General features: G+C 35.0%; 1 protein-coding gene across 1 annotated transcript in view; it reads left to right on the forward strand.

The window, feature by feature from the left end:
• Itpr (Inositol 1,4,5,-trisphosphate receptor) overlaps nucleotides 1-27,688 on the forward strand; it is a 1,293,714-nt gene that overhangs the window by 604,600 nt on the left and 661,426 nt on the right. Inside the window, exon 30 of the mRNA XM_090387283.1 lies at nucleotides 27,205-27,405. Within this exon, the coding sequence (XP_090243409.1) occupies nucleotides 27,205-27,405 (201 nt within the window). The remainder of the gene's footprint in view (nucleotides 1-27,204; nucleotides 27,406-27,688) is intronic.

Consider the following 27,688-nt stretch of genomic DNA (forward strand, 5'->3'; position numbering starts at 1 on the left):
TGAATGCACTCTAAACTATCCCTGGGAAATATTTTTTTATTAAAACCCATTGTGCTATAGGCAAGTGGCATACATTCCGGAAAAAAAAAAAAAAAAAAACAGTGCAGTACAAAAGTGCTATAGTATGCACATTTTAATATAACATGCAAGGATGGGTTAAAAGCTATAAATGACATAATTATGAATAGTAATCCATTTTAAAACTTATTTTTATTGATATATATTATGCTATGATTGTTCAATAATTTATTAAAAACTCAAAGTTATTCTATAAACATTTAATGAAATAAATATACATGAGCAATATTATTTCTCTTTTGATGGCTAATTTTATTATTGAAGGAAGGGCAACTCTTCTAGTTTTTTATATACCAGTCCTTCCAGGACTGGTATTTTTAAAAATGAATGTAAGATTGGATAATACAAGAAGAGCACCCCCCCCTTCCTATAATTGAAAATTTTGTCATCAAAAATGTAACAATATTGCTCATGTATATTTTATTTTTGATAAATTTTTATTTAATAATCCTGAGTTTTAATAAGTTTTATATATAAATATATTCCTACTGTTATGTGAGGAAAATGAGTTCATTTAATTTCAGTTTATTTGATGAATTTTTAATATTGTTTTAAACAGTACTTTATAGGACTGATTGAACTTTTGAGGAGAGTTTAAAAATCATCAAGACAATAAAAGTCATTCCCAATTGAACATAGGCAAATTATTTTCAGTTGGGAAATTAGTTAACTGAATAAAGTTAAGCCATAAAAATTAAAAAAAAAAAAAAAAGGAAAAACTTGACGATAACAGTTTATATACACAAGTGTGTATAAATATATGTATATAACATTTTATAAAGAAAATATCATTTTTCCACAGGTCAGTAAATAACATATCAATGAAATATGCTTGGATTCACTCAACTGTATATACTTTTAAAAAATGCTGTTTTATGTCTGCTGCTGCTGCTGCATGTATATGATAACTGTTCATATTTATATGATCCTTTAACTATGTTATTTATATATATATATATATATATATATGTGTGTGTATGTCTGTTTGGAATATTTAACATATTTATATACCTTTTTGCCTGAAGCCATCATTTCCTGTGGAATCTCTTCAAGTACTCTTTACTGTCTAATCCTTATTTCTCTTTTGTTCCTAAACCTTTCTCAATGTCTTCTGCTCTGCCTGCTCTTCCCCAGTCCCACTTAAGGGTAAGATTCTTTCTTACTTCATGCTACTTTAAAACTAAATAAGTAATTTTGACAGCACCCTGCACCTCATATTTTTGCACATATTTCACTTTTTGAAAAATGTATTTTGCATTTGAAAATCTATAAACATAATTTTATTGGAGTATTGTGAAATTGCATGAATTATAATGCATTTAAAATTAGTTAATAATGTGGTTCTGATATATTCAATAAGATACCTTTTTAGATAAAAATTATACTATACAAATTGGCGTATTGCTCCTCAGTATGTGACTATATTTCCTGAATGCTATCCATCTAAAATTATCTTTGGAATTTTGGTAAACTCAATGTAATGATTTTAATTTAATATTGCTAGTTATAATATATATATATATATATCTAATTTATTGAATAATTTTACTTATTGATTATTTATATTAATAATGCTAACTAAGTTATTTGCAACTTAATAGTATTTTTATTTATTTTTTTATATGAAAACCCCAAACACGCGAGGTATTAGAACCTATAGTACTTAGTACTGAGCCCGTGCCCACCAAATACGGAGGATGCAGAAAGGTCAGGGAATGATCACCGCATATCCCTGGAGCAATATGACCTTAGTTGCTAATGCTCCTAAAAATCAAAACACGACAACAACTTAGTACCGTGCTTGGGTTGGAGGTTGAGAAAATGAGAGAAGATATTTGTTGACATTTGACTTGAACTTCTGTAGACTGTAATTTTCGGGAAAGACATAGGAAGGAAGGTTGTTCCAGAAAACGGCAGTTGAATGAATAAACGAGGAAGATGAAAAGTTGGTTCTGTGAGTCTGGAGTTGGACAGTAAATGGATGTTGGCTGGTGGTGGCACATGTTCAGACTGTTTTGAAAGAGACAGCAGGAATTATAGAAGCCAATTCAGAAGAACAGGGCCCATGGAAGTAGGTGCCTCAGTAGCCAGGTGGGCAGGAGCAGCCCACGCTTCTTGATTAAACCGGAGTTCGAGCCTGTGACCACCAAATACGGAGGATGCGGAAAGGTCAGGGAATGATCACTACATATCCCCGGAGCAATATGGCCTTAGTTGCTAATGCTCCTAAAAACCAAACAACAAACAACAACAGCCCATGGAAGTATCTGTAGAAAAGGCATGTAGCAAAAACAGTAAGTCTATGAGACAGCGAGTGGAGAGACTTTGTTAGAGATGAATCATTAATTAACCTAACTGCCTCTCTTCTGAATGGAATCAAGAAACCTGAGAGAAGTTTTGGGGGCACCACCCTAAATGTAGGAACAATATTCCATGGCAGGGTGGATTTGCGATTTATACAGAGTGAGCAGCTGTTTGGAAGAAAAGTAATGCCGAGAGCTAAAGAGAAAGCCAAGTTTTTTTAGATGCAGAGGAAGCAATATTTGCAATGTGCTTGTGCCAAAAGAGATTAGAAATCAGGGTATCCACAAAAGAGATATATCACCTTGCCTAGAAATCGCAGTGTCACCAAAGATAAGCATAGGAGCACATCATCATCAGCCATTTTCAGTCCACTGCAGGATGAAGGCCTCTCGAGCAACTTTCCAGTTTCCTTCTGTTTTGAGCACTGGCCTTCCATTTACTACCCACAAACTCATGAATTTCATCTATCCATCTCCGCCTTTGTCTTCCAGGTTTTCTTCTAGCTCCTCTTGGATACCATTCTGTTATTTTCTTAGTCCATCTGTCATCATGTCTTCGAGCTATGTGTTTTGCCCAAGACCATTTTAGTTCTTTAGTTTTGATAAGAATGTCGTTTATTTGAGTTTGCTGCCTAATCCATGAGGAGCTCTCTTCTTATGTTAGATAAGAAGAGGTTTCTCTTCTTATCTAACAGTCTGATTCTCAATATAATTCGCTGTGTAGTTCTCAGCTTCTCTTGCATTCTTTTGGTGAGTGCCGCAGTTTCACTTCCATAAGTCATGGTGGGGAGTATAAATTAGTTCATTATTTTACGTTTCAGACAAATTGGCGTATTGCTCCTCAGTATGTGACTATATTTCCTGAATGCTATCCATCTAAAATTTATTCTTCTCTGACTTCCATCCATCTAAAATTTATTCTTCTCTTGACTTCCATCCATTTATCATTATTACAGCTAATGACTTCTCCCAGATAAGTATATGACTCCACCTTTTCAATTACTGCTCCATCAATCATTATTTTCCTTTCTGTGGCATACTTGTTCATCATTACTTTTGTTTTAGCCATATTCATCTTTAGTCCAAAATCCTTACTAACTGTGCATAACTGATTAAGATTTTCCTCTAATTCTTTGGGATCGTGGCTTATGACCACAATGTCATCTGCAAATCGTAAATGGTTTAGGTACTCTCCGTTCACATTGACTCCTTTCTGCGACCAGTCTAATCTTCTGAAAGCTTCCTCAAGGGCAGCAGTAAACAGCTTCGGAGATATTGTGTCTCCTTGTTGAACTCCTTTCTCAATTTTAAATTTCCTACTGTCTAGTCTAATAAAAGAGGTAGCACTCTCATATATTTTCTTCAAAATCATAATATATGGAGTATCTATGCCTTGTTTTTCCAGTGCCCTAAACATTGCCTTATGCTGTATGGAGTCAAATGCCTTTTCATAATCCACAAATGCCAGGCATAATGGTGTTTTATATTCATTTGCTTTCTCCATTAGCTGTGATATTACGTGAAGGTGATCCATAGTTGAGAATCCTGTCCTAAAGCCAGCTTGCTCTCTCCGGGGCTTTCCGATTCTTCATTTTCTTCAATGCATGTTTTACCTCAATATCGGGTATGTGGTATGTTTTGCTACTTTGCAATCCATCTTCCCCACTGCTGGTATCATTCCCTTGCTCCTTGTATAATTCTCTATAGTAGTCTTCTGCTATTTGAAGTATGCCTTCTCTACTGTTTATAAGTACACCATCACTATTCTTCAGTTTCAGTATCCTTTGTCTTTCTGTATTACTGTGCATGGCTGTTGATTTAAATCTTTTGTTTTCCCTTAATGCTTGTTCTACTTTTCTTGTGTTAAATCTTCTTATGTCCTCTCTGAGTCTCTTTCTAATGGCTTTGCATAACTCAGTATACTCAATTTTCTCCCTGTCAGTGTTTTTCTCTTCATTTGTCATCTTCGGTTCATCATGACATGTGTTTCTTGATTAATTTTTTCTTCTTTGGTTTTTTTTTGGATTTGGAGCACAAGAATCCTTTTTGCGAGTTATAAGACACAATTGAGTTTTAGAAGGATTGAAATCAACTAACTTGTTTTTGCCCACTGGAGGATTACCTGGAGATCACAATTCAAGAAATTGGTAGCAGATATTCGAGAAGTTGAAGCTGATTGAGCAGAGCAAGGTTTCTCAAAATTGTGAGTGGAATGCAATGTCCTATCATTGGCAAAACTATGAATACGTTTTCTGGTCGATGGAAGAAGGTCATTAATATACAAGAGGAAATGAGTGGTGGAAAGAACTGAACTTTGGGGGACACCAGCATTAGTGGAGAAGTTAGAAGAAAGAGAGCCATCTACCATCACCTTCAGTAAGCAATCAGAGAGAAAACTGGATAACCAATTGCAAAAAAACAGTTGGAAAACTATGAGATGGAAGTATGTTTAGAAGACCTTTAGGCTAAACACAATTGAAAGCGTTTGAGATGTCAAGAGCAACTGCTTATGTTTCACCAAACTTTTCCATTGAATTTATCCATAAATGGGCAACATAAACCAGAATATCACCAGTGGATCAACACTGATGGAATCCATACTCATGAGGTAGAGATATTTTAAGCCAGAGAAGATCAAAAATAGGAGATTCCCAATTATCATGTCTCTCACAGGAAATATCGGAACGGACATATGCACAAGTACCACCTTTGAGGCGAAAGGAATCATACAGCGAATAATTTGAGCAACTGCGATAGTAGTAGTAGAAATAGTGGCATGTGATGCAAGAAAGGAAGTGTATGAGCTTATGCAGCATCAGCCAAAAAAAAAAATCACACCATTCCCTCCAAATGCCTGTCCAGTTCCTCCTTAAATTTATTCAACCTATCAACTTCGACAACGACAGATGGAAGTTTGTTTCAGAAATTAACCACCCGCTGGCTAAAGGCAAATTTCCGCACATCTATTCTACATCTGTCCTTTCTTAATTTGAATTTATGACCCCTTAGGTTCGTAATCTGAACAAGTGGAAGGATCCCATCAGAATTCAGCGTGCTCAACCCATTCAAGGCCTTATATACCTCAATCAGATCACCGCACAGGTGCCTAGTCTCCAGCCACTGCAATTTGCAGAACTTAAGCCTCTCTTGTAAGAGGATCCCTTCATTCCCCTCACCAATCTTGTTGCCCTTCTCTGTACACGCAAGCAAATCTACATCCTTCCTAAAATGAGGCCTCCAGACTTGTACGCAGTACTCAAGGCGTGGCCTGATCAATGCCTTATGCAGAGGGACGATCACCTCCTTTTCCATGCTAGCAAAATTCCTATATATCATTGACAAAATTCCATGACCTGCCCTGGCAGCCTGTCTGCATTGCTCAGAAAACTTCATATCTGACTGCACAATTACTCCCAGATCTTTTACATTTTCTACCACCTTAAGTTTAGTACCACACAGTTGGTACGTTTTTCTGGGGTTACTTCTACCCATATGCAGTACTTTGCATTTGTCAAGGTTAAACTTCAGTTGCCACTTCTTCGCCCATCTCCCCAAATTATCTAGATGAGCAGTAATTGAATCAACTGATAACTGAGGTTCTGTCAGAAAAAGTATATGGGGTTTGGCAGACTGCAAGTGGAAATGAGATTAGAATTGACACCACGTATATTTGTGAAATGAACTAGGAAGTGTTTGGGAGGTTTAGACTTTTTCGCAGATAAGCTTACTCTATTAGTTTGACAATTCATAGTGTATTCCATAGTAAGAAAAAGTGGAGGGGAACATGCTGCATGAAGTAATGAAATTTTTGGATCTGGCATACACATGGTAAGAATATACCCAGATCCTTGACATAACGTGGCCTCGACAATACCTTCCGCTTACACAGTTTTCGGACCCCCTCCAGTCAAAATCTGGCAGAGTAGAGGAAGATTATACACAGAGCTGTACCCTCGAAATGTAAGGAAGATTGGATCTTGCCATGATGTCTATCATAACCGCAAAAGTCATCAGTCATATTGCATGATGGAAGAGATGGGGAAGGGTTGACTGGAACTTAGCTCTGGAGACTAAACATGGCTTCCACCACTTCAAGCCTCCAATAAGCATTGGAGGCTTGAAGTGGTGGAAGTTGGAATAGCAGAGACGTGGTGTCATCCGGATATAAGGAATGCAGAACTGGAATTTGGGGAGTACAATGTGTACAGAAAGGATAGACAGGACAGGATAGGAAGGGAGGAGGTGTTATGCTGTTAATTAAGAAAAAACATAAAATCAAAAGAAGTGCATCCAGTTGATATAGATGAAGAGTGCACTGTTGAGTCAGTTTGGTGTGACATAAGCACTGCGAAAGCAAAAATAAGAGTAGGAGTGTGTTATAGGCCTAACGACTCGAATGAATACAATGAACAATTTTACAGAGAAATAGAGTGGACTAGTAAATCAGAATATCTTATAATTGGGAATTTTAACTTCCCAGATATTGACTGAAACTTGTGGGTTGGTCACTCACACACTAGTACGACCTTTGTGGGGTGCCTCCGTAGCCAGGTGGGAAGGAGCAGCAGTGTGTAGCACACGCTTCTTGATTGGACCGGGGTTCGAGCCCGTCACCACCAAATACGGAGCATGCGGAAAGGTCAGGGAATGACCACCACACCGGAGCAATACGGCCTTAGTTGCTAATGCTCTTAAAAACCAAACAACAACAACAACGACCTTTGTGGATTTATTGGATGATTGTTTTCTGCAGCAGCAGCATGTTCAAGAGACAACCAGAGAGGGTAATACTCTTGATCTGGTTATCAGCAGTGATCATTCGTGTATTACGAATTTGCAGATAAAGGAACCACTAGGTGGCAGTAATCACAGTGTACTGATGTGGGATTAACTTAAAGATATAATTACCATCAGGGGTAAAGGAAAGGGTTTTTGCTTCCAAAAAGGTGAGTACAGTGGTAGTAGTAGTAGTAGTAGTGGCACATGATGCAAGAAAGCAAGTGTAGGAGCTTATGCAGCATCAGGCAAAAAAAAAAAAAAAATCACACCATTCCCTCCAAATGCCTGTCCAGTTCCTCCTTAAATTTATTTAACCTATCAACTTCCACAACGACAGATGGAAGTTTGTTCCAGCAATTAACCACCCGCTGGCTAAAGGCAAATTTCCGCACATCTATTCTACATCTGTCCTTTCTTAATTTGAACTTATGTCCCCGTAGGTTGGTAATCTGAACAAGTGGAAGGATCCCATCAGAATTCAGCGTGCTCAACCCATTCAAGGCCTTATAGACCTCAATCTGATCACCGCGCAGGTGCCTAGTCTCCAGCCACTGCAATTTGCAGAACTTAAGCCTCTCTTGGTAAGAGAATCCCTTCATTCCCCTCACTAATCGTGTTGCTCTTCTCTGTACACGCTCAAGCAAATCTACATCCTTCCTAAAATGAGGCCTCCAGACCTGTACGCAGTACTCAAGGCGTGGCCTGACCATTGCCTTATACAGAGTGACAATCACCTCCTTTTCCCTGCTAGCAAAATTCCTATATATCATTGACAAAACCCCATGACCCGCCCTAGCAGCCTGTCTGCACTGCTCAGAAAACTTCATATCTGACTGCACAATTACTCCCAGGTCTTTTTCATTTTCTATCACCTTAAGTGTAGTACCACACAGTTGGTACGTTTCTCTGGGGTTACTTCTACCCATATGCAGTACTTTGCATTTGTCAAGGTTGAACTTCAGTTGCCACTTCTTAGCCCATCTGCCCAAATTATCTAGATCCTGTTGCAGTAGCACACTGCCATTACTGTCATTAACAACCCTGCCAACCTTTGTGTCATCTGCAAACTTCGACATTAAGCCTGATATACCTTCATCAATATCATTGATAAATACACAAAACAACAGTGGACCCAACACCGAACCCTGTGGGACTCCACTAATAACATTAGTCCACGAAGAGCAGCACCCATTGATTACCACCCTCTGTCTTCTCCCACTTAACCATCCTTTTATCCATTGTAGCAACTTACCCTTAATACCATTCTGCCCCAATTTGTACAGTAGTCTTCCATGCGCAACAGTGTCAAAAGCTTTCCTGAAATCCAAGTATATGATATCAAAATTATTTTTTGCATCCAGTTCCTTTGTGACCACATCATAATAACCAATCAAATTTGTCAGACAAGACTTTCCCTTAACAAACCCATGCTGTGTTTGAATTATTGCTGCAGTCTTGTCTAGATGATCCTGCAATGCATCTTTAACCAGCGACTCCATTATTTTACCCGGAACAGAAGTTAAACTAACTGGTCTGTAATTACTCGTGTCACCCTTCGATCCACCTTTGTGAATTGGGGACACATTTGCACATCTCCAGTCCGTGGGAACCTCCCCTGAGTCCAAGGATGCTCTCATAATTATGGCTAAGGGTTTGCTTAGTTGCTTTGCTGCCTCCTTTAAAATAACTGGATAGATCCCATCCACCCCAGGTGCCTTTCTTGTGAACAGTAAATTCTGTACAGTGGGATCAACTGACAATGTTACCAACAGTAAATTCTAAGTGGGAAGCATTCAAGAAATTAATCATGGAAGCTACTAAAAGTTTCATACCTATTAAGAAATATCGTTCAAGGTTTAGGCCTAAATGGTTATCAAATGAACTAATGAGACTTGTGACAGAGAATAAAAATGCATGGGATGCATATAAATTATCAAACAACTCAGACGCCTATGGCAGATATAATCTATAGTCTGTAATCAGGTCACAAACGAGGTTAGACAGGTGAAGGCAGATTACGAGAAACCTTTGGCAAGGGATGTTAAGAAAAACAGCAAGGATTTCTTTACTTATATAAACTCTAAAAGGAAGGGGATGAATCTGATTGGTTCACTTGATATCGATGGGTTCAGTGTTGATGATCCTGCTCAGATAGCAAACAAACTGAATTAGTATTTTGCATCATTTCACCCATCTGGTCACTCCAATTGTTTGTCTTGTTCAGCCTGATTTTTAGCACTTGCATAAAAATTTGCTAAGATTATGTAGAGTAATCGAAACACTGTTACCTGAAATATGGGGATGATGTTGCATTCTGATGAGATATCGTACCCATTTTTCAGTGGCCACCTCTTTAGTTATAATCATTTTAGTTAAAAAAAGATATTATATGACTACATAAAGTAGATTTAAAATTGTAATATATTTGATAAATTTAGGTGCATTTTATCATGTAATTTTTTACTTTCTCTCCATAAATACTGAAGAGATATTACCATGTGAAAATCTTGTTTCTTGATGTTCATTTATTCTGCAGAGTACTGCTTAAACATATAGCATATATATAAAAAAAAAATTTCTGGTTTCCCCACCCCCACATACTATTCCTTTGACTTTACTGTTACTTCTTCCAGGACCGTCTTAAAGGAATAGGTATTATGAATCCAGTGCACTTAAGTAAAAACTAACTGTATTTGAATCTCCTTTTTCACCCCGTATATTTTTTTTTCTAAGCTATATAATTCATATTTTAGAAATATTTAATTCAAATTTTTTTTCCATTTTTCACACTATTAAATTATTTAAGAAAAAGGAAAGTACTGTTTGTCATACTTTGCTTTATCTTTTAGTTTTCTTTATCTTTTAGACATTATGCTTCCATCCACTCAGAATTGCCTTCTGGAGTAGTAATGCAATATATAAATAATATGTGATTTGTAACATAAATGGTGTCTGTGAAAATGGAAATGAAATTAGTTATTTTGCTTCTTAACAGTTTAATATTACTACTACTACTATATATATATATATATATATATATATATATATATATATATATATAGTAGTAGTAGTAATATTAAACTGTTATATATATATAATATATATAACAGTAATATATATATATATATATATATATATATATATATATATATATATATATATATATATATATAATGATAAAGATGCAATGAAATTACAAAAGTCTTATCAAACAGGAATGAGCTATAAGAATTAATGCAAAATTTATAAAATGTATATAAGAAAGGGTTTTGGATCTGGCTACTACTATTAATGCAGAAATGACCGGTAACCATAATGAATAATAGACAAAAAGGTAAAAATCAGTATATTTGTGTATATGGTTGGGGAGTTGAGCTATCAGGTGTAATAACCATGGAAGAATAGGGAGAACCTGTAAGTAAAAATTCAGTTTACCTGAAATAAAATGCATTTAATAAGGGCATAATTATTGTAAGAACCTAAAGCTGTGGGTCCTAGGACTTTAACTACTCCTTCAAAAGGGTCGGCAGCGAAAATCGCAGGAGGTCTCTGTTTCTGTTATGATGTACACATAAACATCACAGCCTTTTTTCAATCGCAATTGACTTTCAACGTCTTTTGGTTCATACAGACAGTAAGTTTTCTCATTTTTTCTCCATCTCTTAGAAGTTTTTGAATTTACATTTCATTCTTCTCTTTCCACAGGATTTTATTTATCATTATTATTTTTTATTTTTATTTTATAGTTTATTTATTCTTTTATTCTTCCTTCTGGTCTCTGTCGGGTTGGCTGTGATGTTTATGTGTACATCATAACAGAAACAGGGACCTGGCCTATTGTCGTGGCTCCTTCGATTTTCGCTGCCAACCCTTTTGAAGAAGTAGTTAAAGTCCTAGAACCCACAGCTTTAGGTTCTTACAGTAATTATGCCCTTATTAAATGCTTTTTATTTTTATTTCAGGTAAATTAATTTTTTACTTACAGATTCTCCCTATTCTCCCATGGTTATTACACCTGATAGCTCAATTCTCCTACCATATTTGAACCCCAGGGGCTCAGATCTGGTGAGTATTGGCTTGGCATACACACAGGGTCTTGAGCTGGATATCATCATTCTTCTCTTTCTTGGTGATTCCCCTTTTGTCACTCTCTCTCTCTCTCTCTCTCTCTCTCTCTCTCTCAGGGGTGACTCGGGAGTTTTTTTTAGCCGGTGCAGCATAAGCCTCAGGCTTCCTTGCACCATATAGCTAATAATAATAATAATATACACAAATATACTGATTTTTACCTTTTTGTCTATATAAGTGTGTGTGTGTGTGTGTGTGCGCGTGCGTGCGTGCGTGCACGCGCGTGTGTAAATTCACTTTATTGCAAAAAATAAAAAAAAAAACTCATAATTAGTAATCCAAGAAAAAAAAAAAATTAATTAATTAAAACTAAATCTGCAGAACACCACCATCCAGAAAACACATTTCAAGAAACCGCACAGATCAAATTCACATTCGTGCAGAGTTCAGATCATTAACACTGTACCTGTGAAGTTCTATGTTACCACTACACCTTGTGAGGTGTAAATTGAAAATAACAATCTTGCTTTAATTGTTGGTTGAAGATAAAAATTGATATTTTTGTACCTTCCTAAATATAGAAAACTTTTTACTCCATATGATTTTGAATTGAATTTTTATCATTTTCTCAGAGTTACAGTGCGAGTGCAACCAGCAGGCATACAGCCCCATCACATTTCTTCTACTTTTAACTCATAGTAATGCTAGCATGGGAATTTTAACTGCTAGTGATGCTTTGAAACTTAGAATTGTGTTTGTTTTGAGTTCAGTTTATAATACTCTCCCATGTGAAATGACAATCAGTAGTTCTAATTGTCATTAGTTACATATTTTTCAAAGATTTGTTATTATTTTTGAATAATAAGTACAAAATCATGGAAGTGATATTTGGATAGAGAATTAGCAACATGCATATGTTCAAGTTTTTCATGATTCATAGTGTGCCAGATTTGACTTAAATTTTGAAAAAAATTTGAAAATGAAGTAAATAGTAGTATCTAATATATATATATGTATGTATGTATATATATATATAAGGGCTTGCAAACCGGTTTTATAAAACTGGTTAAATCGGTTTTCATATTGAGTTGTTAAAACCGAAACCGAGCTTCTAAAACCGGATTCAAATATTTTCTTAGTTAGCCCTCGAATATAGTTTTTTGTTATGCATATTTTCTTTTGTTTGTTCGTTTGTCTGGATCGTTCAACTGCTTTATGTTTTAAACATGTTCTTTATTTTATTTTATGTTTAGGTACAAATCTCATGGGCAAGTGGCCCAAATCTAGGAGGGGTACCTTTTATCTTCCCACCTGTATCATGGCACGATGCAGGTCTACTCATTTACGACTGAGTAAGTCGGAGCGATAGCGTAAAATAAAATGCTCAACATTTCTCCGTTCCATCTATCTTGTTCACCAGGCAAGTTATGGAATGCTCCTTATTGATGGTTACCCACTAGAAACAGATTCGCTGAATATTGCATCAAATTTCAATCGTAGAAAGTTTTTTGCTTCTTTATTCCTATTAAATTTGCGATCAAATGTTCTCCAAAAAGCAGCTTCACCAAATTTAGCTTTTATGTAATTTTGAAAATACAATAGATTTAATTGGAGAAAAAAAAATTGCAAGTAAATAAATAAAAAATTTCTTTCATGAAAATTTTGGAACTTGCCTTGTTTAGACTCTTCATTCAGTGCTTGTGGGAGTGACACATAGTATTGTGCCTTTATTATCTTCAATATTTTTATTTAAAATTGTCGGTGATATAAATTCCTACTAATTAATATTTATTACTCTTAATATGTCTAAGATGAAATCAAATGTATGGAATTATTTTGCTCGAAAAAGCAAAGATGAAGCACAATGTTCGTCTGGAGGATTGCCGTAGCCTAGTGGTCAGGCACGCAGGTGCACAAGTACACGTGCCTTGAGTGACCGGGGTTCAAGCCCGTGACTACTGAATACGGTGCTGTTTCTTGTATTCTATCTATCTTGTGAACTCCTTTGACCATTTGGTCGTCCCGGAGTATAAACAGAAAATTTATTATCTTTGATGTTGCATTTCAAGAAAATGCATCAGATTGACATTAAACAAGGTAACAGTGAACCTCCCATAAAAATGATAAGAACATTAGAAAACTTTATCGTTAAAAAATCTATGGAAGAAGAGATTTCAAAATTAGCTACTTTAGATGGATTTTCTTTTAATTCAATTGCCAAGAGTGAGTTTATACAATCAAGCCTTAACCTTCAGAGAAATAAATACGATAAATTACCACCAGCCTCAGTGAATGGAATTAAAAATATGGTTCTGAATTATTATAAAATTAAGAAAGAAGAACTCATTCAGCATTTCAAAAATTCATCGGTTTTGGGTGCACGGTATTCATTGACTCTAGACGAATATACGTTTATATAAATGTGCATTCAAAAGACAATCATTCGCCGTTAGGTCTTATTGAGATTAATGGTTCACTTGATAGCAGAAGAACTGAGCAAATTGTGAATGGACACTTGAAGGAATTTGGTTTGAACTTGGATGAGGATATTGTTGCCTGCACCACCGATGGAGCTGCAATGATGATTAAGTTTGGCAAGCAAATTATGCATAAAAATCATCAACAATGTATAGCCCATTGTATACATCTGTTAGTTATAGATGTGCTTTATGAAAAAGCAATCAATTATGGTGCCACAGTCTCTGAGTCTCCCAAAGACAATGAAGAAAATGAAAATAATGAAGAAAGTAGGGATGATGAAGAAGTTGAAGAAAGACAGCAAGGCATGCTTTATCAAACCGACTTTACCGATGAGCTCATTTATGTCTTCAATCCAGTGGCCAATATTGCACAAACTATTAACAAAGTCAGAAAACTTTGCAAGCTTTTTCGAAAATCGCCTACCAGAAATGACATTACAAAATTTTGTTAACGCAAAATTTAATGGGAAAGAATATAAACTTATATTAGATTGCAAGACTAGATGGGATAGCACATTCTATATGATTGAGAGATTTTTGAAATTGAAAAATTGCATTCCAAATGCTCTATGTGCAGTACTGTTAACTAAAGCTGTATCTGACGGTGACTGGAAAACACTTGTTTTTTTCAACGACCAGTTGAAATGATTCTGAAGGCTATAACCTCAGAGGATACAGACTTACTTAAAGCAGAGTCTTTAATAGAATTTCTGCTTGCTAAGCTTGATACAGCAGAAAACCCATTTGCTTTAAAGTTTCACCAAAGCCTTTTGCAGCGTTACAATGAAAGACGAAATTGCCAAACTGTGGCTTTGCTGAGCTGTCTACACAACTCCAAAAAGTTTAGGAAAGAAGACTCAGGTTCAAGAACTTTTGATTTTCCAAGTAACCAAGTTTTGAAAAAGCATGCTGAAGAGATTTATCAGAGATTATTTGAAAATCATTCCGAAGGAGTCTTAGTGTTGAATGAAGAAGCTGAAAATAAACGAACTGTTCTTTTAGAAGAAAACAAAGACTCGTCTAGTTCCGATGTTGGAGATACACTCATGCAAGAGTATGATAGCGTAATAAAGAGATTAATTGAAGAGCCTTCAAAATATCCAAGTGAATTGGAAATCAGCAAAGAATTTAAAATTTTGGAGGCAACTAGCAGTAGAAGTGAAAAGCTGGAGAAAGTTTATAGAGCACTGCTGACCATTAAACCAACAAGTGTCCAACCTGAGAGAGTCTTTTCGATCACTGGTCTCTTTAACACAAAAATAAGGTCAAGTCTATCAGGAAAAACGCTTAATATACTGTGTTTTTTAAAGGATCATTTTCAGAAAAAAGCTGAGCAATAAATAGTAAAGTAATTTCCCCAAGCTGTTTTTTCACATTATTTTTATTTATTTATTATTATTATTATTATTATAGGGCTTATTATATTTTTGTTTACTCTATGAGAAGATAATTTTTATTCAAAGGATTTGAATACAATTTGTAATTTTGTGTAATCTCAAGCTGGTTATTTTTTTGGAGCATTTTAATTTTTTTATTTTTTTTTACTATAAGAGGTGATAGATTTTGTTTCAAGATTTGATTATGATTTGTACATTCTACCCAAGATAAAATAAATACCTGTGTTATAAGCTTTTAATTATTTTCCCTAAGTCTGAGAAAATCGGTTTTAAAACCAGTTTTAAAAGTAAACTTCGGTTAAACTCGGTTTTGAAATTTCTCGGTTTTATGCAAGCCCTAATATATATACAGTGCTTTTTTTGTAATTAAATAGGTGCTGGTACTCATTCTTTGCTATCAGGAAAAATTGAAAATTAAAAGGATATGAAAAGTACTCTAAATTTTTTTTTTTTTTCCTGATAGTTACTTTCGTAGTAATGTTTTTGGAATAAGACCAACAAATTGAGTATATTAACACAGCTTATTAAGTATAAATTTATTATTCAAGTATATATAGAAAAATAATTAAAATGTGAATAAAATAAGTAAATAAATCAGTCAACTACTGAGTGCCGGGCACTCAGGATGACACGAATTGTCGTTAGTGTAGTATCTCAAATAGAGAGCTTTATGGTAACTGAAAAAAGTTTCTAGTACGAGTTACAAAGCTTTTGGGACCAGCTTGGCCTAAAACTTAGGAAATAACGAAAATGTTGTCTATTTGAGTCTTTCCAGTTGTTGTGAATGAAAACGGTGGGAATAGCAACTCCGACTTCTTCCTGCAGAAGCGATTAAAGTCTTGGGGGAGAAGTGACTGGCAGATGAGAGCCCTGGAAGACTCCACGCAGGCACCTACCCACCACCGCCTCAACACTGGCTCTCTGATTACCTCCTTGCCGGGACAACCCCAGTTTGAAAATTGTTAAAAAATACTTCTTGTCACAAAATTTATAAATGACCTTTATAGAATTAGTAACTAACTATTTAGCAACCTTTTGTCACTAAAAGGAGAGTTACTTTGTAAAAAGAAACACGCTATTGAAGTTCAGTAAATTGAAGTGCAATAATAAAAAGATTTTGAACTAATTTTAACACAAAAAGAAATGATAGATTTCAATCGCAATAGTTTTCCCTTGATAAGCATTGAATAACGCATGGTTAATGTGATTTAACCATGTGTTTTGCATTTCCACGAATTGCATTTAACTGTAACCTAATTGACAATTTTCACCAATAACTTCATTTTCACCAAATGCCAATAATTCATGCTTAGAAGGTTTAATACCTTCATTGTCCTTGTTTTCCTTCTTTTGTCATCGGTATTGTCACTAGTTCTTAAATATGAATTTTTTTTTTTTTTTTTTTTTTTGAAAATGTCAGTGTCATTCGGATATTCAGGTTCCCTATATTTTATATCCCTATATTTAATACAGTCGATTCCGGTTATTTGGGACACATCGGGACTAGTGCATTATGGCCCGATTAAGCGGCTGCCCCAATTATCCGAAGTTTCACGTAAATAGTTAAAAATACAACGTATCCCCCCTTTACAACTGATTCACTGTACAATAAAATCACTTTACGATGGAGTCACCATAGCAAAGTACCATTCATTATACGATGTGCAGTAAGCGCCGATCATTGTGATCATGTGAATTGAATTTTAATTCTATTAAACAACGATTCTAATTAGCGAAAATAGGAGGAATATTATCCACAGGCTATAAAAGCAAAGATATATTAAGCACAAATTTACCCTTTATTACCTTACCAATTAAAAAATTAAATGATACGTGATAATCGGAATAATTAATACACACTGTAATATGTACATACTAACTAAACTAGTTAACATTTCTTGTCACTGACATTTGTGGGTGTGTTAAAATTTAAAACAGTAAAAAGATAAGCAATCAATAACAAAGAACACGGCACACACAAATTGCAAGTAACACGATATGTGCAAGTGAGAACGGAGTAACGAGTTACAAAGCTTTAAAAATAGGAATGAAGAGAAGATCTGAAAATTGATTTTTTTATATGATTGAAGATTTCACACTTCACAATTGGTTCACTGTACAATCAAATCACGTTACGATGGACTCACTATAGTAAAGTACTGTTCACTATACGATGTGTAGTAAGCGCCGGTCATTGTGATAACGTTTGTGAATTGAATTTTAATTCTATTAAACAGCCATTTTAATTAGCAAAAATAGGAGGAATATCATCCACAGGCTATAAAAGTAAAGATGTATTAAGCATAAATTTACACTTTATTATATGGCGCCTCCGTAGCCAGGTGGGAAGGAGCACCAGTGTGTAACACACGCTTCTTGATTAGACCGGGGTTCGAGCCCGTCACCACCAAATATGGAGGATGCGGAAAGGTCAGGGAATGACCACCGCACATCCCCGGAGCAATATGGCCTTAGTTGCTAATGCTCCTAAAAACCAAATAACAACAATAACATAACAATAACACTTTATTACCTTACCAATTAAAAAAAACGAAATGATACGTGATAATCGGAATAATTAATACGTACTGTAATATGTACATACTAACTAGTCAACATTTCTGTTCACTGACATTTGTGGGTGGGGGTTAAAATTTAAAACAGTAAAAAGATAAGCAATCAATAACAAAGAACATGGTGCACACAAATAAGTAACATGATATGCGCAAGTGAGAACGGAGTAACAAGTTAAGAAGCTTTAAAAATAGGAATGAAGAGAAGATTCTGAAAATTAATTTTTTTGTATGATTCAAGATTCCACGGAAGTGTAAACACATTTCACCATAATAACCCACAGAATTCCAGCTGTCGGTATTTTCACAAATTCAGTAAGATCGAGTTTACTGTCCGCTTATGATAGATTTCACTAACAGAAAAGCCCAATAAACAGGTGACTGCTCATTGTTTTATGGTTGTGACCTCCAGAAATCCGACCGAACTACGTGGTACGTTCGGTGAAAATCGTTACGTAATCTTCAGTGCTGCAGTCTCCTGCCCCGATTAAACAGCATGTTGTCCCAATTAAGCGAAGTAAACCCTGGTTATTTTCTTGATTGGGTTCTGTTTTTTTAAGATTTGCCCCAAATAAACGGCTGCCCCGATTAACCGGTTGCCCAAATAACTGGAATCCACTATATTTCAAAATTTTTATGCATATTTTCCTACCATGTTTCTTCATTTTCCTCTTCTGTCCATGTTATTTTTCTGTTTCTTCACTCTTTCGCTTTATTTTTTCCTCTCTAATTTATATTTCCTTTATATATATAGTATTTTAAATTTTTAAAACAATTTTTACATGTAATAACCAGACATATGTGCACATGTACACATTTTAAATTTTACATATTTAACGGATTTTTAAAGCTAGAAGATGGAAGAGGCTAACATCTTATTTATATTTTATGTCTATAATGTTTTTTAAGTTTTCATCAGAATTAATTGTTCTTGAAAATAAAACATGTAAAAAGCAAATTTTTTTAAATACTTTATATTGTAATCCATTAAAAAAATAGATGAAATATTGGTATACTCCATGCAGAATTAAAAAAACCCAGACATTTTCAGAAATTAAAAAGAAACCTTTGTAAACTGAAGGTGGTTTTTAAACTATGTTTTTTACAACTGTGGACACCACGGCAGGATTAAGCAGCAGGCTCCAGGGATCTTCAAGGCTGATGGCCTCAAGCAATGGGATATATCCAGTTATATTAAAGGAGGTCCCAAAGGAAGTAAGCAAACCCTTAGCCATAATTATGAGAGCATCCGTGGACACGGGGGAGGTTCCCACGGACTGGAGATGTGCAAATGTATCCCCAATTCACAAAGGGGGACCGAAGGGTGACACGAGTAATTACAGACCAGTTAGTTTAACTTCTGTTCCGAGTAAAATAATGGAGTCATTGGTTAAAGATGCATTGCAGGATCATCTAGACAAGACTGCAGAATTAATTCAGACACAGCATGGGTTTGTTAAGGGAAAGTCTTGTCTGACAAATTTGATAGGATATTATGATGTGGTTATTACAAAGGAACTGGATGCAAAAAATGATTTTGATATCATACACTTGGATTTCAGGAAAGCTTTTGACACTGTTGTGCATGGAAGGCACATACCGTACATTGGAGCAGAATGGTATTAAGGATAAGTTGATACAATGGATAAAAGGATTGTTGAGTGGGAAAAGACAGAGGGTGGTAATCAGTGGGTACTGCTCTTCGTGGAGTCCCACAGGGTTCGGTTTTTTTTTTTTTTTTTGTATATTTATCAATGATATTGAAGAAGGTATATCAGGCTTAGTGTTGAAGTTTGCAGATGATACAAAGGTTGGCAGGTTTGTTATTGACAGCAATGGCAGTGTGCTACTGCAGCAGGATCTAGAAAATTTGGGCAGATGGGCTGAGAAGTGGCAACTGAAGTTTAACATTCACAAATGCAAAGTACTGCATATGGGTAGAAGTAACCCCAGCGAAATGTACCAACTGTGCGGTACTACACTTAAGGTGGTAGAAAATGAAAAAGTCCTGGGAGTAATTGTGTAGTCAGATATGAAGTTTTCTGGGCAATGCAAACAGGCTGCCAGGCCAGGTCATGGGGTTTTGTCAATGATATACAGGAATTTTGCTAGCAGGGAAAAGGTGATTGTCCCTCTGTATAAGGCAATGGTCAGGCCATGCATTGAGTATTGCGTACAGGTCTGGAGGCCTCATTTTAGGAAGGATGTAGATTTGCTTGAGTGTGTACAGTGAAGGGCATCAAGATTGGTGAGGGGAATGAAGGGATCCTCTTACAAAGAGAGGCTTAAGTTCTATAAATTGCAGTGGCTGGAGACTAGGCACCTGTGCGGTGATCTGATTGAGGTGTATAAAGCCTTGAATGGGTTGAGTACGCTGAATTCTGATGGGATCTTTCCACTTGTTCAGATTGCGAACCTAAGGGGGCATAAATTGAAATTGAAGAAAGACAGATGTAGAATGGATGTGTGGAAATTTATCTTTAGCCAGTGGGTGGTGGTTAATTGCTGGAACAAATTTCCATCTATCGTTGTGTAAGTTGATAGGTTAAATAAATTTATGGAGGAACTGGACAGGCATTTGGAGGGGAATGGTGTGTGTGTTTTTTATTTATTTATTTTTTTTTTTAATTGGCTGATGCTGCATAAGCTCATACACTTGAATTCTTGCCTCAGATGCCACTTCTACTACTACAATCCACATGACTAAGACTGGAAAACAGATGTCAGAATTTTAACTCCACAGTGATCATTTGTTGATGGGAAAGTCTGTAATCACCACAGCTCATCTCAAAGCAATGCTGACATCCTCATCTTCAAGGACTCTCAGTGATCAGGCATCGCATATCAAAGATCTGGATCAGTATCATTATTTTTTTTTTCCTTTTTACAGTTGAACAAAGAACAGAATTGTCTTGAACTCTCCACTGATTCAGACTGTCATCAATCTCAACCAATAAATGGATTACTCATTGACAACTTGGGAGTCCCATAAAGTCTGCACAGAAGAAATAAACATTACTCAAGAATGTTATTCTACAAGTTATGGCAAGCAGTCTTAATTTCTCCAGTAACCACCTTAAAATCCAGTAGCCAAAGATGAAAAATCACCTTGAGTTTGATATCACAACAAATTACAAAATCAGTGACTCATATGTTGTGAGAAACCGAATATATATAAAAAATACTTCAAGATAATGATCCATAAAAAATTAGTTTTGCACCCTGTGACTTAACAAAAAAAAAAAAAAAAAAAAAGAAAAAAAAAAAGAGCAGTGCAAAAGATCTTGATCGTGAAATTGAAGGTCTTGGCCAGAGGGAAACAAAAAACCTAATAATCATTTATTTTGTATTGTTTGAATTAATCTGAAGATATAACCATGAAAAATTGATGAAAAGCATTAAACTTAGACGACTTAAAAATTGCTAAATTTAGAAGGCTAGATTGTCAATGCAAGGTCATCAGAATATGAAATAAAATTTATACAAGCAGTTCCCACTTTACGAGTTTTCCCCTTATGCGTTCCCAGGTTTATGAGGTTTTTTTTTAAGTATCAACAAAATCGAAAATATGAATATTAATTGCAAAAAATTAATGTTAAACATTCATAAATACCCCATTTCAAACCACGCGCGTAGCTATACAGTACAGTGTACCCCACTTTACGATATTAAGCTGTTCCAGAGACACCATCGTATCATGAAAATATTGTAATGTGAACCCAATAACACATTATTTTTTGACAATTCGTTCGAAGACCTCAGAAGTTGAAAATTTTGCTATATAACCCTTGTTTTTATAATGGAAATTGCACTATCCTTTCATCATCATCGCATGTTCTGTTATAAGAATCAAATTTGAATGCCTTTGTGATATTTTTCAAAAGCACATTTCTGGAGGTCACTACCAAAAAACAAAACCGATTTGCACCTTCTGGTTTATTGGGCTTTTCTATTAGTACATCTAATTATAAATGGGTAGTAAACTCTATCTTATTGCATTTGTGAAAATACCCGATAGCTGGAATTGTGAGCGCCTTCATAGGCAGGTGGGCAGGAGCAGCAGTGCATAGTACAAACTTCTTGATTAGACCAGGGTACAAGCCCATGGCCACCAAATACGGAGGATGTGGAAAGGTCAGGGAATGACCACCGCATATCCCCGGAGCAATATGACCTTAGTTGCTAATGCTCCTAAAAACCAAATAACAACAGCTGGAATTGCATGGTTTTTACATTATTATGGTGAAATGTGTTTCACCTTTACTGAAATCTTCAATCATATAAAAAAAAAAAAAAATTCAGAATCTTCTTTTCATTCCTTTTTTTTTTTTTTTAAGCTTTGTAAACTTGTTACTCAGCACAAATCGTGTTAGTCTCACTTGTGCGTATCGTGTTAGTTACAGTTTGTGCGTATCATTAAAAAATGCTTATGCTTGCTATCGTGAAATGTATAAAGAAAAGAGAAGATTATCTTGGAAATCAGCACCTCTTGAAACATTTCTGAAGAAGATGACTCCTTGTGCAACAAACCAACGAGTGCCAAGCCAATAATGAGTGATCAACGAGTGTGCAATTAGTCAATGGTGATGAAGAATAAACATTCTTTAACATTTGCAAGTCATACATAATTTCTTTACTATTATAATTTGCTTGATTTTACAAGCTATGTTTTTATTTCTTTGGATAAATCAGTCATTGTTTAAGCATGAACTAATGAGCTAACTAATTTCATTGTTGAGAACGTAACCCCTGTTTTTAACATTTTCTATGGGAAATAAATTCCCACTTTACGTGTGGTCGCTAGGAATGAATCAACTCGTAAATTTGGGCACTACCTGTAATTTTCAACAAAAACTTGGCAAGTAGAGCAGAAAAAGATAAGAGCTGAAAGGGTACTGTTTTTGGGAATCCCTCAGAAATTTGACAAAGAGCACCTCAAGTGTCATTCAAATATGATAAGTGATTAGAAAAAATTTTGGTACTGACAAAATAGATTCCTACAACAAAGAGCACCTCAAGTTTCATTCAGATATGATAAATTATTAGAAAAATGTCTTTCAGTACTGACGAAATTGATTCCTACAATTCCAAAACATAAAAACTGCAATACAAGTAGAAGAGAAGATGTAATAAACAAATGCAACATCAAAGACATGCAGTTCAACCCTTGTATTCCAAAGAAACTGAATTCTGCCAGTTAATTGCTGGAGATGATTGATCATCTGCTAATACTATAGGAAATAGTGTTAGAATGATCTGAAAACGTCAGGTCATTCTAACTGATTTCATAAGAGTTTATGGCAAATAATATTTTTTAATACTTTCAAAGGTGAATTGGATCATCAAAAACTACAACACATCTAGGTACATGATTTGGGATTAGGAATCCCAAGTCAATTAGACATTAAATAAAGTTTTCTACACATTGGAACAAGACTAAAATTGGATCATCAAAAACTACAACACATCTAGGTACATGATTTGGGATTAGGAATCCCAAGTCAATTAGACATTAAATAAAGTTTTCTACACATTGGAACAAGACTAAAATAAAACCTTATTATACAGCATTATCAGTGTCTGAAAAATAAAAAAGAGAAGGAAAATTAAAACAAATTTGAACTGAGTCATAATCCACTGCAGAACCATCAGGCAAACTCTTGTGATATATTTTAGCTCTTGACTTGAGCAACTAACTGATTTCATGAACCTGAAAACAAATCAACCCTAAACCAAATCCAAATGAACCTAAAAATAAATCCCCCCCTTTTTTCCTTGTACTGCCTGAAATCTGAACCCTAGACAAGTTCTGAATTTAGTCCCTTTGAACATGCTGCATACTGAAACTATAGAATGATTTTCCCAGTCACCAGAATCTAACATGTCCACAGAACTCAGAGGAGTACCTGAAAAATTTCTCTTATCAAGATAAATCCTTAAATCATTAATCTCAGTATCAGTTTTTTAGCCCCTGCAAACCAAGAACAAGCTAGGGAAAAGAGATTATGTGTACTGGACAAAGGAAACTTCTTAGAAAGAAGCAGCAGCTTTAATTTAAATAAAGTTGTTGACAAATTACTGAATGATGAATGAAGAGGTGGAGTATTGGGCAATAAAAGAGGGCCATTCAATATCCAAAATGCAGCATTTAATAGGAATATTTTTAAGAACAAGCCAGAGAAATAATTTTAAAAATTTCTAGCACACTGCACAAACTTAATGGCAAAAACAATTTTAAATAACACTTTGTCCCGAGAAAATGGAGGAGGAGTGCTTCTGTAAGCACTGATGGAAAAAGAAAGGGATGGATGGCTACAGTTGAAGTCGGTAATACTCTACATTGTACACAACAATTAGAAAATTCCTTGTCTGATGTGAAATAGGGAAAGAGGGTATTTCCTTGTAACTTAAAGCAGACATTTCTCAAATATAACTTGGCACATTACAGGAAATTACACTACTTCTTACAGGTTGAAGTGGTTATTTTCTAATTTCTGTGCTCAAACATCGCACTTGATGTTGCCAAGTTACAGTCACTATGCCATGTGTCACAACAAATAATAACAATAATTTGAAACCATTCCATAGACAATAACTCAGCCAACAAGGGAAGTTTATTCCTCAAACAACAGACATTATGGTAAAATATTAATGTGCTAACTACCCTGCTATAACAAATTGGATGCATCCACAAGACAGTGATTTGCCTTGTTTATGATAGGCAGTGATTTTCCTAGCACATTCCCCATGTCTGCATCTATGTGAAATATGAAAATCCTTTAAAAAATAAATGGTTTCTATATCTGAAACACATGTCAAATGAAATCCTGATATCAATGCAGCTTTTGAATAAGAAATAATTTTGATCACGTGAACACACATCAATCATAAATTACCAGAAATTACACTTACCGATTATAAACTGAAAATCGCTAATCAGAAATTAACAAACCAAAAACAACAGTTACTATATACATGTTTCAAATAACAGACACAGCACAAGCCTTGCATCTGCATGATGACTGGAGTAAATCAAAGGAATCAACTAATAACTAACATATTAATTGACAACTAAACATTGAAAAGTCATAGCTACATACAAATTTAAAATAATTGAAATAGCACAATCCTTGCATCCATGCATCTTCTTGATTATAAATTGTGAGGAGACACAATTTTACAGTAAGTATAAATGTTTTTGGATGAGAGTGAAAAGAAAAGTAGCAAAGAATACTTTGCTTATGTTAATACTAGAAGGAAAGAGATGCACCACATTGGTCCACTGGATGTGGATGGCATAATTGTTGATGATCTGGTACAGGTTAATGGCATCCAACTGAATAAATGTCTTACTTCTACATTCATATATGAAGGTTTTAGAGGTTAGGCTAATCGGCATCTGTCTAATACTGTTGGGGAGTTAAATGGTTTTATCACGATTGAAAGGAAACTGAAAGAGAAATTGCTGCAGCTAAAAATGAATGAGGACAAAGTGGATATGAATGATAGATAGATTCTCTCCAGTTATATTAAAAGAAGCAGCAAAAGCAGCAGCCAAACCTTTAGCTGTAATACTGAGAGAATATTTTAGCGTTAGTAGAGGCATATGATGCAAGAAAGCAAGCTTATGCAGCATCAGCCAAAAAAAAAAAAACAAAAAAAAATAAAAAAATGAAAGTTGATACATATTCTGCAACCATACTAAATATATAAGCAGAAATACATGCACAACATTAATATTTTCCCTCTTAGGTGTTGTCATACTGGAAAATGGAGAAGGCTGTAACTTTATTTTGGCTTCATTAGAATTAATTTTATTTTCATTTCTTTTAAAAACTTGCAAAAAGCACAGTATTTTTAACTATTTAATTTTCTTATTAAAAATAAGAATTTAGATGTAATAAAATACTGAAATCAATTAAGACAAGATAATATATATTGATATACTGCAAGCAGAATTCAAAAAAATCCAAAAAAATATTTCCTATAAATAGAAAACAAATTTAGTCACCTAACAGGAGTAGTGTGACTCCTAATGCACCGAACTGGGTGTGATCGTTTCCAGATGAATGCAGAATGAACACTGGCCTCCTTATGCAGTCTGTGTCCATTCTGCAGGAAATGTTGAGTTATTCCAAGTTATAATGCAGAGTAGTCCAGGAAAGTCAACAAGAAAAGCCACTCTTGAACTTGGAATGTCTTGGCATCCTCTTCAGCAAATGCTTCAACTGGATTTAAAAAATGTTTTTAAAAAATTAAAAAAAATCACATGGAGGATTGTAGAAAGTTTCATAGTTTTCTGTATTCTTGCATATGAACATTATCACTTTCTAAAAACGATAAGCAGAGAAGATGTCAGTTTACAGTTTGGTTGGAGAGGAGAAATGCAGTGTTTCATGACACTTGATTGTTGGATGGAGCATATTTTCATTTGGAAGGAACTGTGAACAAGCAGTATGTGTCTATGGGTGACAGAACCTCCTCATCAGATTCATGTGAAAAGTAACCATGTTAGGGCAAGTGATAATAAGTAGTCTTATCGTGATTTAGTTGGGCCCATCTTCAGCAAAACTAACTCACAGTGTTACCTGCATATGCTTCAGAATGACATTCTGCTACTTCTCTTAGAAAATCAGTGAATTAGGCAAGAAACCACCATATCACTTACTGCTAACTTATGTTGGATTTTTTGCACACTGTTTTTGGCCCTCACATGTTGTTATACCATTATCCTGACCACAACTTCAGATATTTTTTACTGCCTCTGAGTCCAAACTTCAACCCATGTGGAGTTTTCCTTTGGAGTTTTTTTTTTTTTTTTTTGTTATTTGGTTTTTAGGAGCATTAGCAACTAAGGCCATATTGCTCCGGGGATATGCGGTGGTCATTCCCTGAGCTTTCTGCATCCTCCATATTTGGCGGGCACAGGCTCGAACCCCAGTCTAATCAAGAAGTGTGTGCTACGCACTGCTGCTCCTGCCCACCCTTTGGAGTTGCTTGTAAAAGAAGTTGTTCTGCAGTAAACCTGCTATACTCAGATTTGAAAGTCATGTTTGTTCAGTGGTGTTAGGAAATTGCTGAAGAGGTGTTCTGTCACATCATTATAAACATTGGGCTGCATCTTCAAGAACTTGTTCATCAAAATAGAGGGCATTCTAAACATATGGTAAAATAAGAACATTTTTCAAGAATCTGCACATGAAAATTCACCATAACATATTTAGCATTTACTGAATAAATGAGTTTCTTAGGAAACATTTGAATATGTCAGTTTCATGCAACAGCCTGTTTAAAAAATTAGCAAAAATTGCAACACAAAACTAATGATTGCAAGTAACTTATGTGCTAATTTGTTTTAATTGTTAGTTGCAAATGATGCTGTATGAATATATATTTTTTTCTTTTCAATACTGTTCATTGAAATTCAAATTACTGTTATGAAATGGAGTAACGTTGATAGTTGTCTTCTATCAACTTCTATTTAATATTTGTACACAAGAACTTTATTTCAATTTTTTTTTTCCAGCTTCTGGAAGCACAGACAATGAGGAGCATTTTCTTGGATAATGTTGCTTTATGTAATGAATTGAGTGAAAGAGTAGTTCAGCATTTTATTCACTGTGTGGAAACTCATGGACGGCATGTACAGTATCTTAAATTTCTTCAAACCATAGTAAAAGCTGAAGGACAGTATATTCGAAAATGTCAAGATATCGTCATGCAAGAAGTAAGTACGTTTTTTTTTTTTGTTTCTTTTTTCCAGAGTATTTTAGTTACTTTTTATTATGAAATCCTAAACACAAATGATATTATAACCTATGGTACTTAGTAATATGTATGGGTTAAAGGTTGAAAAGCTGAAAGAAGATACTTATTGATATTAGCCTTGAATTTCAGTAGATTGTATTTTTTCCAGAAATACACATTTGAGGAATTGGTAATGAGTATTCCAGAAGTTGAAGCAATTTGTGCAAGACAGGGTTTCTCAAACTGGGAGGTGGAATGCAATA

Source organism: Mastigoproctus giganteus, chromosome 13, assembly GCF_048544385.1.
Source record: "Mastigoproctus giganteus isolate SK-2022 chromosome 13, ASM4854438v1, whole genome shotgun sequence".
Lineage (NCBI taxonomy): Eukaryota > Metazoa > Arthropoda > Arachnida > Uropygi > Thelyphonidae > Mastigoproctus > Mastigoproctus giganteus.